Below are 12,753 nucleotides of genomic sequence, written 5' to 3'. Positions count from 1 at the left end.
ACAACAAGAATTTGCTAGTGTAGCTATGGAAAATTTGAGAAGGTATTGGAATGAAAAAATATTTTTCACAAATAGTATTTTATTGTACATTACATATTTCCAATATAATTGACCCAAAGGTACAGAGAACAACACAATCCACCTGGTTTTCTATTTGATGGCTATAGTAAAGCATTTGCTTTAGTAACACAAAATATTGGAAATGTGGACAACAGTAACAAGATGAGAAGTACTTGTAGGAATTGAACCTTTGGGAGGAGTGTTTACATTGATTAGAGAATTGGTCCCTTCAAGTATCAAATTATAATGTATACACATTCATAGATTATTCTCAATATAACATCTCTTGATTCACCTAGTATATACTGCTATCCTTCTTTTACAAGGGAAAAAGAAATATCATGTTACATGATCACCTACCTAGTGAACGTAAGACATTTTCCAGATCCCTGTTTTATGATTTGAAAAAAATCTTTTTTTTAAGCACTTAAAATTGAGGGATTTAATTGTTTCTGAAACATCATCCTTGTCATCTAAGTACTTACTATTTCATTGGACAGAAAAAACAAACACTCATTAACTAACAATTTATGAAATATTAGGTAAATTGCCAAATGAGAGATAAGGGTAATGAGTATTCTGGGAGTTTGAAGGAAGGAGAAATGGCTGAAGAGTTTGAGTCATCAGAGAAGCTTTGGTGTAGGAGGGATGACTAGCAGATTCTTAAAGGGTGGGTAGGATTTATATAAGTGGATGAGAGGGTGTTCAAGATTGGGAGTGATAGAATTGATTTTCTGTAGGTAATTAAATTAGATTAGAGATAAGATAAATTCTTAAGAACTGATATGTGATAAAAAAGGCAACCTTCATGTTTATGAACAGCAATGGATGAAAAAACAGCAGGGATAATGTTATGAAATAGTTGCCAAATTAGCATATAGCACATAAGTAAGGGCCCTTCAATTAAAAAAAAATAACTATTCATTTGGAGAAAAATGTCTTCCCTTACAAAAAATGGAGTTTCTATAAAAAAAAAAAACCATTGGAAGAAAGGGAGCCCCAATAGGTATTCACTGCTCATTCTCTAACTTTTCTTCAAAGTAAAAATGACCTGATTTTTCCCCCCTATAGATTTGCCAAATCTTCTTGATTGATGGTTTTAGAATGTTTCTCTTTTTAGAAAAATACTAATTGGCCCAAAGTTCAACAAATATCTATCAAGTCTCCATTATATTGCATTATTTTATTTTATTTTATTTTTTTGCAAGGCAAATGGGGTTAAGTGGCTTGCCCAAGGCCACACAACTAAGGTAATTATTAAGTGTCTGAGACCGGATTCGAACCCAGGTACTCCTGACTCCAGGGCCGGTTCTTTATCCACTAGGCCACCTAGCCGCCCCCGCATTATTTTATCAAATAAATGTTTTGTCATATTTTAGACAGCAGATACTTATTAAGCAAAAGCTATATATTCAATACCATTATAAGATCAAGTGATATTTAAAGGGAAAAAAAATGTGCTCCTTGAGAGACAGAGCTAGGCAATTCATTGATTGTAATCCTATTATTATAATGTTTTTAATTAGTTAATATTTTATAAGTGTATGGTTTAAAAAACATCTAATTCATGCAATATTTAAATACCTTCTATGACATTTCATTGAGCCAAATATTGAGATATAAATATGTCATGGCAGCCGGGTAGAACACTGGACCTGAAATGAGGAAGAGTCTTCTTTATGACTTTGGATGGTCTCAGACAATTCCTAGCTATGTAATACTAGGCAAATCATTTTTAACTCAGTTTCCGTATCAGTAAAATGAGCTGGAGAAGGAAATGCCAAACCACTCTCGTATCTTTGCCAAGAAAATTTCAAATGGGATCTGTCATGGTTGAAAGGACTCAATAACAATAACCAGTATTCCATAGAATACTTAGACTGAGAACTTAAAAATCATTTTCTCTCAAACATGAAGATATTTTTGAAAAAATGGAGATCAAAGAGTAATAAATAGTATAGCAAAACTGGTTGATTGCAGTTAATCCCACTCCAGTAGAAAAGAAATCCTTTAACAAATAGTTTTAAGTACCTACAGAAGGCTAAAATATGAAAATATGAATAGATATGAAAAGACAAAGTGAAATAGTATATGATTTCAGGGAGCTTACTTCTATCTGGATAAGCAATTATATATATATATATGTATATAGATTAGACACAAAATTACTTAAAATGTAGTTTTCTGAGAGACAGTACCAGTAGTTAGGTAGAACAGGAAAGGTTTTATTTATGCAAATGATATTTGAATTTTGAATAAGAAAATTCTAAAAGGCAGCGACAAAGAGGAAATCTAAAGATTGGGGAAATATTCACAATGAACACATATAATTTGTATGACATATGAACATAGAATAAAATATTGTGTGGAAAATATGTGCCACAAAAGATCATGAGGTAGAAGGAAATGGAACCTGAGATGAAACTTAAAAGAGGAATAAAATTTGGAATGTCAAAGCAAAGAGGAAGAGGGTGAATTTAGTGTTTGTAATGCTTTTATTACATTCATTTTAAATAAGTGAATATATATATTGGCTTCTTATTTAATTGCCCTTTTAGTGAATCTTCAATGTTTTTTCATTGTTCCAAAACAAGATCTCTCATCTTTTCTTTAACAAATATAATAGAAGAATTTTGCATTAACCTGCTTAAACTATGGTAATAAGTAAAATGATTTGTGTGTGAAACTATTCATTCTATTTAGTGTTACATCATGTAATTTATTTTTTTGTCATTCTAGTAAATGATGTTAATATTATCATTAAATACTATAAAAATACAATTCTAAAAAAAAAAAGAGCTTCTCTAAGAACAAAGCATGTTGAGAATCACTGTCCAGGAACATACTGTGCTTTTGCTGAATTAGTGAGATTGGATTGCTGTGTTCACTTTGAGAAATTCTGCATACAGATTGGCTTTTAATATCAACAGATGATGCCATTAAATATGTAAAATGTTTGGCAAATCTTGACAACTCTAGAGACACTATTCCTAGTTATGACAAATGGTTGAAATCCTTAATTATGAGTTGTTTAAGCCTGTCATCTGCTAAGAAAATTAGTATGTTAATTATTTATGTCACTGATGTGAAGATCTAGCAAACCAACATATTAGTTGATTAATTTTGAAATTATTGATGCATTTGTTAATGAAAGTTCATGTTAAGTAAACCATCCCAGTAGACTCAATTTTAGTGGATAAATTTATATTTATAGACTCCAAAAGTATCAAAAATAAAATTTCTTTCAGCTTTTATTTAGAACTCATAATTTTAATGCATTGTTTTATGAAATCATTTGAGATAGAAAAATACATATTAAAAATCATTAACTATTTCTGCTAAGGTAAAACAGTATATAAACCAAAGATACAATATATATTAATTTACTAATTTATTAGATTGCCTAAGCTAAAGATAACTGAATTAGTGAGCTACAGATAAGGTGTTTAAAGATGAACATTTTTTGGGAATTGGTGCAAAAAAAGATCTAAATTGACTTTTTTTTCTTACTGGTGAAAGTGATAAAATTAATTTTATCACAGGAATTCTGAATGTATTGCTGTTTTGTCATCTCCATATTTCTATAGGATTTGCAAACTTGTGAAATTATAAAGTTTCAGAAATGTATTTGTGGGTCTCCTCAGTGAATTATTATTAGATTCCTTAATATTTTAAAAATATTTTCATAATGAAAATATTGACAAAATTTTTAGCCATATAACTATAATTTTTTAATATTGAACTATGTTCTTGAATGTAAACTAAATACATCTTACATATGGAATTTTGGAAAAATATGAAACTTTAATAATTTACCAACTTAAATTGTGGATAAATGGATTATTTATACTATCTACTGGATTTTGATTAGGTAGAGATATTTTTCTGGTTGTAATTTTGAAAGGGGAATATGTAGGGACTGTTACAATATTTTCTTTTAATTCTGCTTAATCAGCTAAGTATACTTAGAAATATGTTGTTTAGTCATTTTTAATAAAAGATTTTATTTATTTTGAGTTTTTACAATTTTTCTCCCATCTTACTTCCCTCACCCCACCCCCCACAGAAAGCAATTTGTCAGTCTTTACATTGATCCAAATTGAGTATGATGAGAGGGAAATCATATCCTTAAAGAAAAAACATAAAGTATAAAAGATAGTAAGATCAGACAAGATATCAGTCTTTTTTCTAAATTAAAGGGATGTTTAATAATTTTTAATCATGTCTGACTCTTTGTGACTTCTTTTGGGGTTTTCTTTGCAAAGAAACTGAAATGGTTGACAATTTCTTTTCCAGTACATTTAGTAGTTAAGAAAACTGAGACAAACAGGGTTAAGTGACTTTCTCAGGGTAACACAGCTGTTAAGTCAAATTAGAACTCAGATCTTCCTAACTCCAGGCCTGGCACACTATTCACTTTACCATATAACTGGCCTGTTCTTAGAGTTGGAAATATGTAAATGCTTTTGAAAAAGGTAAAAAAAAATGTAGATTTGCAAATGTGGACTTGGAATCCATTCCATGAATAAGAAGTCACTTAGAAAATGGAAGAATTAAAAATTAAGAAATTTATTTGGTTATAATGATGGGATTCATGAGAGACTATGGATTAAGCACTACATAGAATTCATTCACTGAGATAAACTGAAGAAGATACTAAAAGCCAAGATGGAAGTTGCCTTTCATTTATTCACTAATTCACTGAACTTTTATTTAGTACCTCCTATGTGTTAAATGGTAAGAATACAAAGGCAAAGAAAAATAGGTTAAAACAAAATTAATCTTCCTCTCAAGAAGCTAACATTTTCAAAGATTTTTGATTCCATTGTTATATTTCTTCTTTCTCTCTAAAAAGGTTACAACTAATAGTAGACATTTCTTCATGATTTCTTTGATTTCTGTTGGCTAAGAGCATTTAGTTGTCAACCTGATTATGAGACTCTGAAAAATAACTAACCACAAGCTGATTCTCATATAAAATGCAAATAATCTTGATTAAGTTATTCTAGGAGTTGTGAACCTTCCCTTCCACTCTATATCAACAGCTTTTGAGAACCTTTTATCAACTTCATGCCATTATGAAGCATTGGAACAGTTACTCCTTTTTATTTAACTACTGATAAACATACTTTTGATTTTACTTATGTACCACCCTGGTGCAGACTCTCATCAACTCATGCCTGGGCTATTGCAGTTGCCTTCTAGTTTATCTCTCTGGATTAAGTTTTTCTTCATTCTAATCTTACAGTAGAGGTCTGAACACTGCACACTCCCCATTCAATAAGCTCTGGTGGCTCCTTTTTACTTATAGAATTTTAATTTTATATATATATATATATTTATATATATATATATATATATATATATATCCCTTATGTAACCAATCTCCTTCCTACCTTTCTAGTACACCTTACTCCATCTTAAATATATTGATCTGATGACATTGTCCTTCTTGCTTTTCCTTTTAAGTGATAGTCCATCTATCAACTCTCAACTTTTTTACTGGTTATCCCTTATTCCTGGAAAGCTCTATCTCCTCATCTCTGTATCCATTCTGACTCCTTCAGATCTCCACTAAATTTCTCCCTTCTGCAGCAAGCCTTTCCCTATGTCTCTTAATCTTAATACCTTTCTTTTGAAACTGCTGCCAATTTTTCTTGAACATATCTGGTTTGTGCAAAGTTGCTCCATTTTTGTCTTTTTTATATTTTTGAGACCTTTGAAATCAGGAACATTTTTTGCCTATCATCAGAGCTTAACATAATTCCAATAAGCAATAAGTAAATCTTAAAAGACTGACTAACTAACATAGCTAGAAGATGAAGATTTCTATTTACTTATTCATTTATTCATTCATTCATTAATTCATTCCTTTATTGTTGTACAAATGATTTTTATACATTGTGAAAATATTCTTGTTTAAGAGTAAACGCAATTCCCCCCCTTCCCCCAAAAATATAGAACCTCAGGAGCAATAAAGGAAAGAGGAAAAAATTAAAATTAAAATAAAAAAATAACAATAACAGGGGTAGCTAGGTGGCACAGTGGATGGAGCACAGGCCCTGGAGTCAGGAGCACCTGGGCCCAAATCCAGCCTCAGACACTCAACAATCACCCAGTGTGCAGCCCTAGGGCAAGCCACCCAACCCCATTTGCCCTGCACCCCCCCAAATAATAATAATATTAATAATACTAATAATAAAAATGTGCTTCAGTCTGTGTTCCAATGCCACCAGCTCTGTCACAGGTGGATCACATTCTTTATGATAAGTCCATCACAAAAGCTACTTCCATATTTTTCCACTGTTGCCATTGATGATTGCAACTCCCTCTATTCATACCTCCCCACTACCATATACTATATTTTTAATCTGCTCTCACTTTGTCCCTCTTCTTAAATGTGCTGTAGGGTAGCTGAGTGGCACAGCCTACTGATCACTGGCCCTGGGGCCGAGAGGCCCTGAGCCCACATACTACCCATAAGGCCCAGCAACTACCTGGCCCTGTGTTTCTGGACAGGTCATCCAATCCCAGCCCCTTGCAAGAAGTAAAAAAGAAAATGTGTTGTATCTGACCACTCTCCCCTAAAGTTCACCCTTTGTTCCATCACTTACATCCTTCCCCTTCCTCCTGTTCCCCTTCTCTCCTTCTTGCTCCAGATGCCTATACCGCATTGAGTATATATATGTGCTTTCCTCTCCAAGCCACCTCCTCATTCTCCCTCACCTTCCCCCTTCCATATCATTACAGTAGCTCATTGTAATAAAAAAATCTTATTATATGAAATATCTTAGCCTATTCCACCTCTCTGTCTTACTCCCATTAAATTTCCCTTTTATCCATTGACTCCATTTTTACACTATATTATATCTTCAGATTCAGTTCTCTCCTGTGCTTCATCTATATAAGCTCCTTCTACCTGATCTATTAAATGAGAAGTTTCTTATGAATATTATCAGTATCATTTTTCTATACAGTAATACATGTAGTTCATCATCATTAAGTTCCTCATATTTTCCCCTTCTCCTCCATTCTCTATGCTTCACCTGAGTCCTGTATTTAAAGATCAAACTTTCTGTTCAGCTCTGGTCTTTTTAACAGGAACATTTGGAATTCCCCTGGTTGATTGAAAGTCCATCTTTTTCCTTTTAAGATGATGTTTAGTTTTGCTGGGTAGTTGATTCCTGGTTGCATTCTGAGTTCTTTTGCCTTCTGGAATATTATATTCCAAGCCCTATGAACCTTTAATGTAGTTACTGCTAAGTACTGTGTGATCCTGACTGGAGGCTCCACAATATTTGCATTTTGTCCTTCTGGCTGCTTAAAATATTTTCTCTTTGACTTGGGAGTTCTGGAACTTTGCTGTAATATTCCTGGGGGTTGTTGTTTTTGGATCTCTTTCCAGGGGAGATCGTTGGATTCTCTCAATTTCTATTTTTGCCCTCTGCTTCTAGTATATCTGGGTAATTTTCCTGTAGGTATTCTTTAAAAATGATGTCAAGCCTCTTTTCCTGATCATGACTTTCAGGTATCCCAGGAATTTTTAAATTATCTTTCCTGAATATGTTTTCCAGATCAGTTGTTTTTTTTCGATGAGATATTTCACATTTTTTTCTAATTTTTCATTTGTTTGATTTTGAAGTATTATGTCTTGACTTCTCATAAAGTCAGCAGCTTCCTTTAGTTCCATTCTACATCTGAAGGATTTGTTTTCCTCAGAGACCTTTCTTATCTTTTTTTTCCATCTGGCCAATTCTGCTTTTTAAAGCATTCTTCTCCTCAGTAACTTTTTGAACTGTTTTATCCATTTGACCTATGCTGGTTTTTAACATGTTTTTTTTCCAGCATTTTTTTGGATCTCCTTGACTATGCTGCTGACTTAATTTTCATGTTTTTCCTGCATCTCTCTCATTTCTTTTCCCAATTTTTCCTTCCATCACCCTCACTTGATTTTCAAAATCATTTTTGAGCTCTGTCATAGTCTGAGACCAATTTCCATTTTTCTTGGAGTCTTTAGATACAGGAGCTTGTACTTCCTCTCCTTCAGATTGAGTATTTTGATCTTCCTTGGGATAATAGACAATGTATTTCTCAATGGTGTTCCTCTTTTTTCTCTGTTTACTTATTTCCCCAGCCTGTGTCTGGCTTTGGGGTGCTTCCTGAGCTTTTGAGTATTATTGGGACCCTCCCACACACACAAGGATCTCCGTGTGTGAGGCTCTGTCCTCCCTCCTGGTCTGTGAATGGCCACAAGTGCACCCCTCTGCCATGGGGCTGAGGTGGGGGGGCTGCTGTTTGATGGGGGTCCTAGATTATGATCAGAATATGAATGTGGTCAGAGCCCCAGAGTCCTGTTTCAGGTACAGAGGACAGACTGCAGAAATCTCTCTCCACCCCTACCTAGGCTGAACACTCAACGCTCAGTTGTCTGGAATCTCCTGGTTACTGGCTCTGCCTGTTTCCATTTCCTGGATTTGTGGACCATGCTGCTTGTTGAGTGCCCTGAGGGATGGACTTCACATGCTCACTCTGGCAAAGGTTCCCCCACTGATCTTCCAAGTTGTGCTTGGTGCTCCCTGGGGCGTAGGTCAGGAAACTGCCCCCACTGCCATAATTCATGGCTCCCAGGAGCCCTGGGGCTGCCTCCAGGAGGCTGAAGTTCCTGCACCCTGGTGGGCCACCCCTCCAACCCCATGGAGTGGAGCCTTTACCACTGTTTTCCAGGTTACCTTGGGTTGTAGAATTGCCTCACTGGCTCCCTCTGTGGGTTCTGCTGAAAATTTAGTTAGAGTTCTTATTTTAATGAGTCTTGAAATACTAGAGAGAGAGAGAGAGAGAGAGAGAGAGAGAGAGAGAGAGAGAGCGCACCTAAGAGAAGCTCTTCTTCTGTTGACATCTTGCCCCCCCCCCCATGAATAAGCTTTTGAATGATTGGGAAATATGAAGACACAGGGGCATGGGATTTGGAATGTAGTTATAATTTGGACAGATGATAACCAATACCTAGAATAAGAATTTAACTTGGAGAGGAAAAAAGTAACAATAAGATATTATAGAAGATTAAACAGTATAACACAAATGGGCAGGAAAGATTCAATAAAAGTTTTACATCATGACCAAAAGATCCTTAGCAATGTTAGGACTCTCATCATTTCCAAGAACTGAACATTGTCAAGTTCTGAAACAAAGAAACATTTTCCTTATTATTTTGGGGGTAACTTGAATTGACCAGGGGTAAATGTGTTTATAATAAAGATGATAGAACATTCCTGGTACATAATAAATATATACTTAATAAATATTTGCAAATAGAATGGGGAAATGTAGGATATAATATAACAGGTGTTAATAAAATTAAAGAGAAAGTCATTATGAACAGAGGATGAATATTTTATAATTTTTTGTCATTCAGAAAATAATGGACACATGAAAAAAAGGATAATACATCCAAAAGTAAGAATAAGGTACCAGGAAAGAACTCCTGCATTCTTGCAATAAAAAGCAGTGGGAACCTTGGAAACAAACACAAAAATAGAAGAGCTCAGGTAATAGACCAATTCTTTGAAGTTAAGGTTCTAAAAGGTGATAAACTATATACTAATGGAACAATAATTTTCAATAATTATTCCTTTTCTCACTCAGTATGCTGATTTTAGAAGAGCTGACTTAAAAAAATAAAACAACCCCCCAAAAAAACAGTATTGTAAAGGAATAGTACACAGCACGAATTATACCTTGTGACATTGCTAAGTACTTCAAGTGCCTAAAAACATACAAAGCTAAAAACCAAATAACTATAGAATTTTAAATGCCCTGGAGTGTGCTGTTTCACTTAAAAAACAAAGACGGGAAAAAAAAAAACTTGAAATCAAACCCAAAAAGAAAGCCTGGGGTTTGCTAGCTGGTATTTGATTTTAGAATCCTGAGGATTCTCCAATTTTCTCTTCCTTTTAATGTAATTTAAATGGATTGAAAGGTACAGGGGAAAAAAAACCCTAAGAAAATTCAGTAGATGTCAAGAAGGCCTACTTAACTGCAAAGTTGCCACCTGTGGAGGCAAATCTCATTTGTAAAAACTGTGTGGCTTTCTGCTGTGAGGTACTGAGCAGAATCATTGATGATGGGGTCCCCTCACTGTTATGCACCTAAGGAGAGAGGAAAATAGTTCTTCCTTAGGAGCCAGAAAGCTCTCTACTTAAAATGGAAAAAAATGGAAAGGAGCAGAAGATAGGGAAAATTATAACAAAGTAAAGGTAATTTTTGTTTTTAATGAAGTGGCAGATATTTCACAACAAATCTTTTGATCTTTTACTTCATGGAAACTATGACATATTCTGGCTCCTTTTCAGAATTCAAAACTGTCACTCTTAAGTTTTTATGGTACTGGGCTAGGTCCTATAGAAAAGAAATCTTTAATCATAATTATGTTTCTGCCCTAAGATATATTAGAGAGGCAAATTTTTGATGGTTTTTTTAAACAATCAATTCAGTTCAAGAAAAATTAAACACCTATGTTATTCAGACCTGATTATTTGGTTTACAGAAAGTATAAATATAGTCAATGTTTCTTACATTTGTAGAACTTACATCATGATAGTCAAGTCTGTTGATCTAGAGGGGTTAAGGAATGGGATGCTTTGCATAATTGGATAGTTTGATTTTTTGTTATTGACCACAAGACCTCACATTAATATGGTATTTTAGGCTTTATTAAAAAACAAACCTTTTTTTCACAATATTCAGGGTTGTTTGTACAAGTACTGAAGATGAGGAAAATGAATCTCAGATAGAATATGACCTAACCATAGTCACACAGTCAGGAGAAAGTGCCAGAGCCAGTATTCAGAGAATCACAGATTTAGAATTGAAGGGAACCTTGCCAGTCATAAAGCCTAAAGTTCACCCAGAAAGTGTTCACTATAATTGTAGTCCTTTTGACATTTATGTTTGATGTCCTTTTTTTTTCCCACTGGAAGAAAAACAACCCCAAACACCTTCACTGTTACTACTTTTACCAGCAAGTTAGAGAAATGAGTGGCTTCTAAGCTCAGGCCAGGGGGTGTCCTAGTTGGTCAGCCATAGTACTTCAGATTGGCCTTCTTCTTGGCCTACACCTCCAGGATGCCCTCCATGTAGTCTTCATAGTTGAGTTCAGTGGCTCCCTGTTAAGTTTCATTATCCCTGCCTCCACACACACAGCCTTGCACTGGGGCCCATTAAAGTTGTCTGTGCAACGAGCCAGCTCCTCATAGTTCACATCGGGGCTCACATTCATCTTTCGGGAAAAGATCTGCATGATTCTGCTCTGGCTTCCTCACTGGACACTGGGAGCTCTATCTTGTGGTCCAGATGACCTGAGTGGAGCAAGGTGGGGTCCAGGATGTCCACCCTGTTGGTCACAGCAATGACCTTGGGTGTTGGGCTGAAACCCATCCAGCTGGTTCAGGAGCTCCAGCATTGTCTTCTGAACTTTGTGCTTGGAGCCAATGGCATCCAGTTCATCAATGAAGATGATGGAGGGTCCTTTCTCTTTGGCCAATGCAAAGGCATCCTGGAGAAGCTTGGCTCCATCCCTGATAAATGTCTGAATCAGCCAGGGTCTGACCAACTTCAGGAAAGTGATGTTGGTCTGGGCAACACAAGCACAGACAAGCAGTGTTTTTCCAGTACCTGGGGGTCCATACAGCAGCACTCCCTTTGGAGGCTGAATCACCAAATTCTCAAATTTCTCTTTATGGTTCATCAGTAATACATTTGCCTTTACTAGCTCCTGGATTTGTTTGTCCAACCCTTCAATGTCGCTGTACTGCTCTGTGGGCCTCTCATCCACCTCCATGGCCTTCATTTCGTGGTCATACTTAGTGGGCAGCATCTCCAGGATAAGGTATGAGTCTCTATTTACTCCCACCAGGTCTCCAGCCTTCAACTTTTCAGCATCAACCAAACCAATCACTGGCAGGAAATAGGTCTATCGGGTAGAGGTTTTGATCATGGCATATTTGCCCTTTCTCTGGAAGTCAAGGTCAATGTTTGCACCATCTTCTTCTTGGTCATTGGGGTCAACATATAGCAGCTTGATGACATTGACATTGGAGATGAGGTAGGGCAGAGTCTTGTTCACTTTAATCATTTAACTGTTCTTTTTGATCTTGTCTTTCAGTTCATGTGTTACACATAACACTTCACTTTTCATGATCTTGATCTCACTGTCCAACAGACGAGTCTGTTGAATAATCTCCTCTGTGGACATTTTGAGCACTTCCTCCCCAATTCCATCTTGCTCAGTTTTGTCACACACAGATACCACATTCTCCTGCTTGATGTCCTTTCTATCAAACGATGCTGTTTAACTTTTTCAGCATTTTTATATTGAATTTGAAAGTAAAAGTAAAAAAAATCTGTATAGAGTATAAATTCATCTCTCTCTGGTTCATTACCTTCTTATCATATTATATTTATATTAGTATAATATAGTATATAGTATAATATTAGTATATAATGCATAATTTTGTATAGCATATAATATTAGTGTAATATATAACAGTATAATAAGTAATTGCATATTACTCTCATATTACCATTCTTCTGGATAACTTATCATCACTCAGTCAATACAGGACAGGAGAATATTTCAACAAATCTGTACTAGTCCTATGACATACCTTTAAATGTGTCGAAGAGTGAAATTTCACT

The 12,753-nt window shown here is 35.1% G+C and overlaps 1 protein-coding gene and 1 pseudogene across 1 annotated transcript in view; one reads left to right on the top strand and one right to left on the bottom strand.

Moving 5' to 3' along the window:
* The window catches only part of LOC141492275 (sodium leak channel NALCN-like), a 121,878-nt gene extending 110,867 nt beyond the window's left edge, over positions 1–11,011 (top strand). The window contains exon 5 of the mRNA XM_074192774.1: positions 10,804–11,011. Coding sequence (XP_074048875.1) covers positions 10,804–11,011 — 208 coding nt within the window. The remainder of the gene's footprint in view (positions 1–10,803) is intronic.
* A 121-nt stretch (positions 11,012–11,132) lies between these two features.
* On the bottom strand, positions 11,133–12,339 carry LOC141492274 (26S proteasome regulatory subunit 6A pseudogene; annotated as a pseudogene).
* Positions 12,340–12,753: the final 414 nt, after the last annotated feature.

The sequence above is a fragment of the Macrotis lagotis genome, chromosome 6 (genome assembly GCF_037893015.1).
Source record: "Macrotis lagotis isolate mMagLag1 chromosome 6, bilby.v1.9.chrom.fasta, whole genome shotgun sequence".
NCBI classification, from domain to species: Eukaryota; Metazoa; Chordata; class Mammalia; order Peramelemorphia; family Peramelidae; genus Macrotis; species Macrotis lagotis.
Note: the sequence above shows the minus strand (reverse complement) of the source record. Positions and strands in the feature narration are given on the sequence as shown.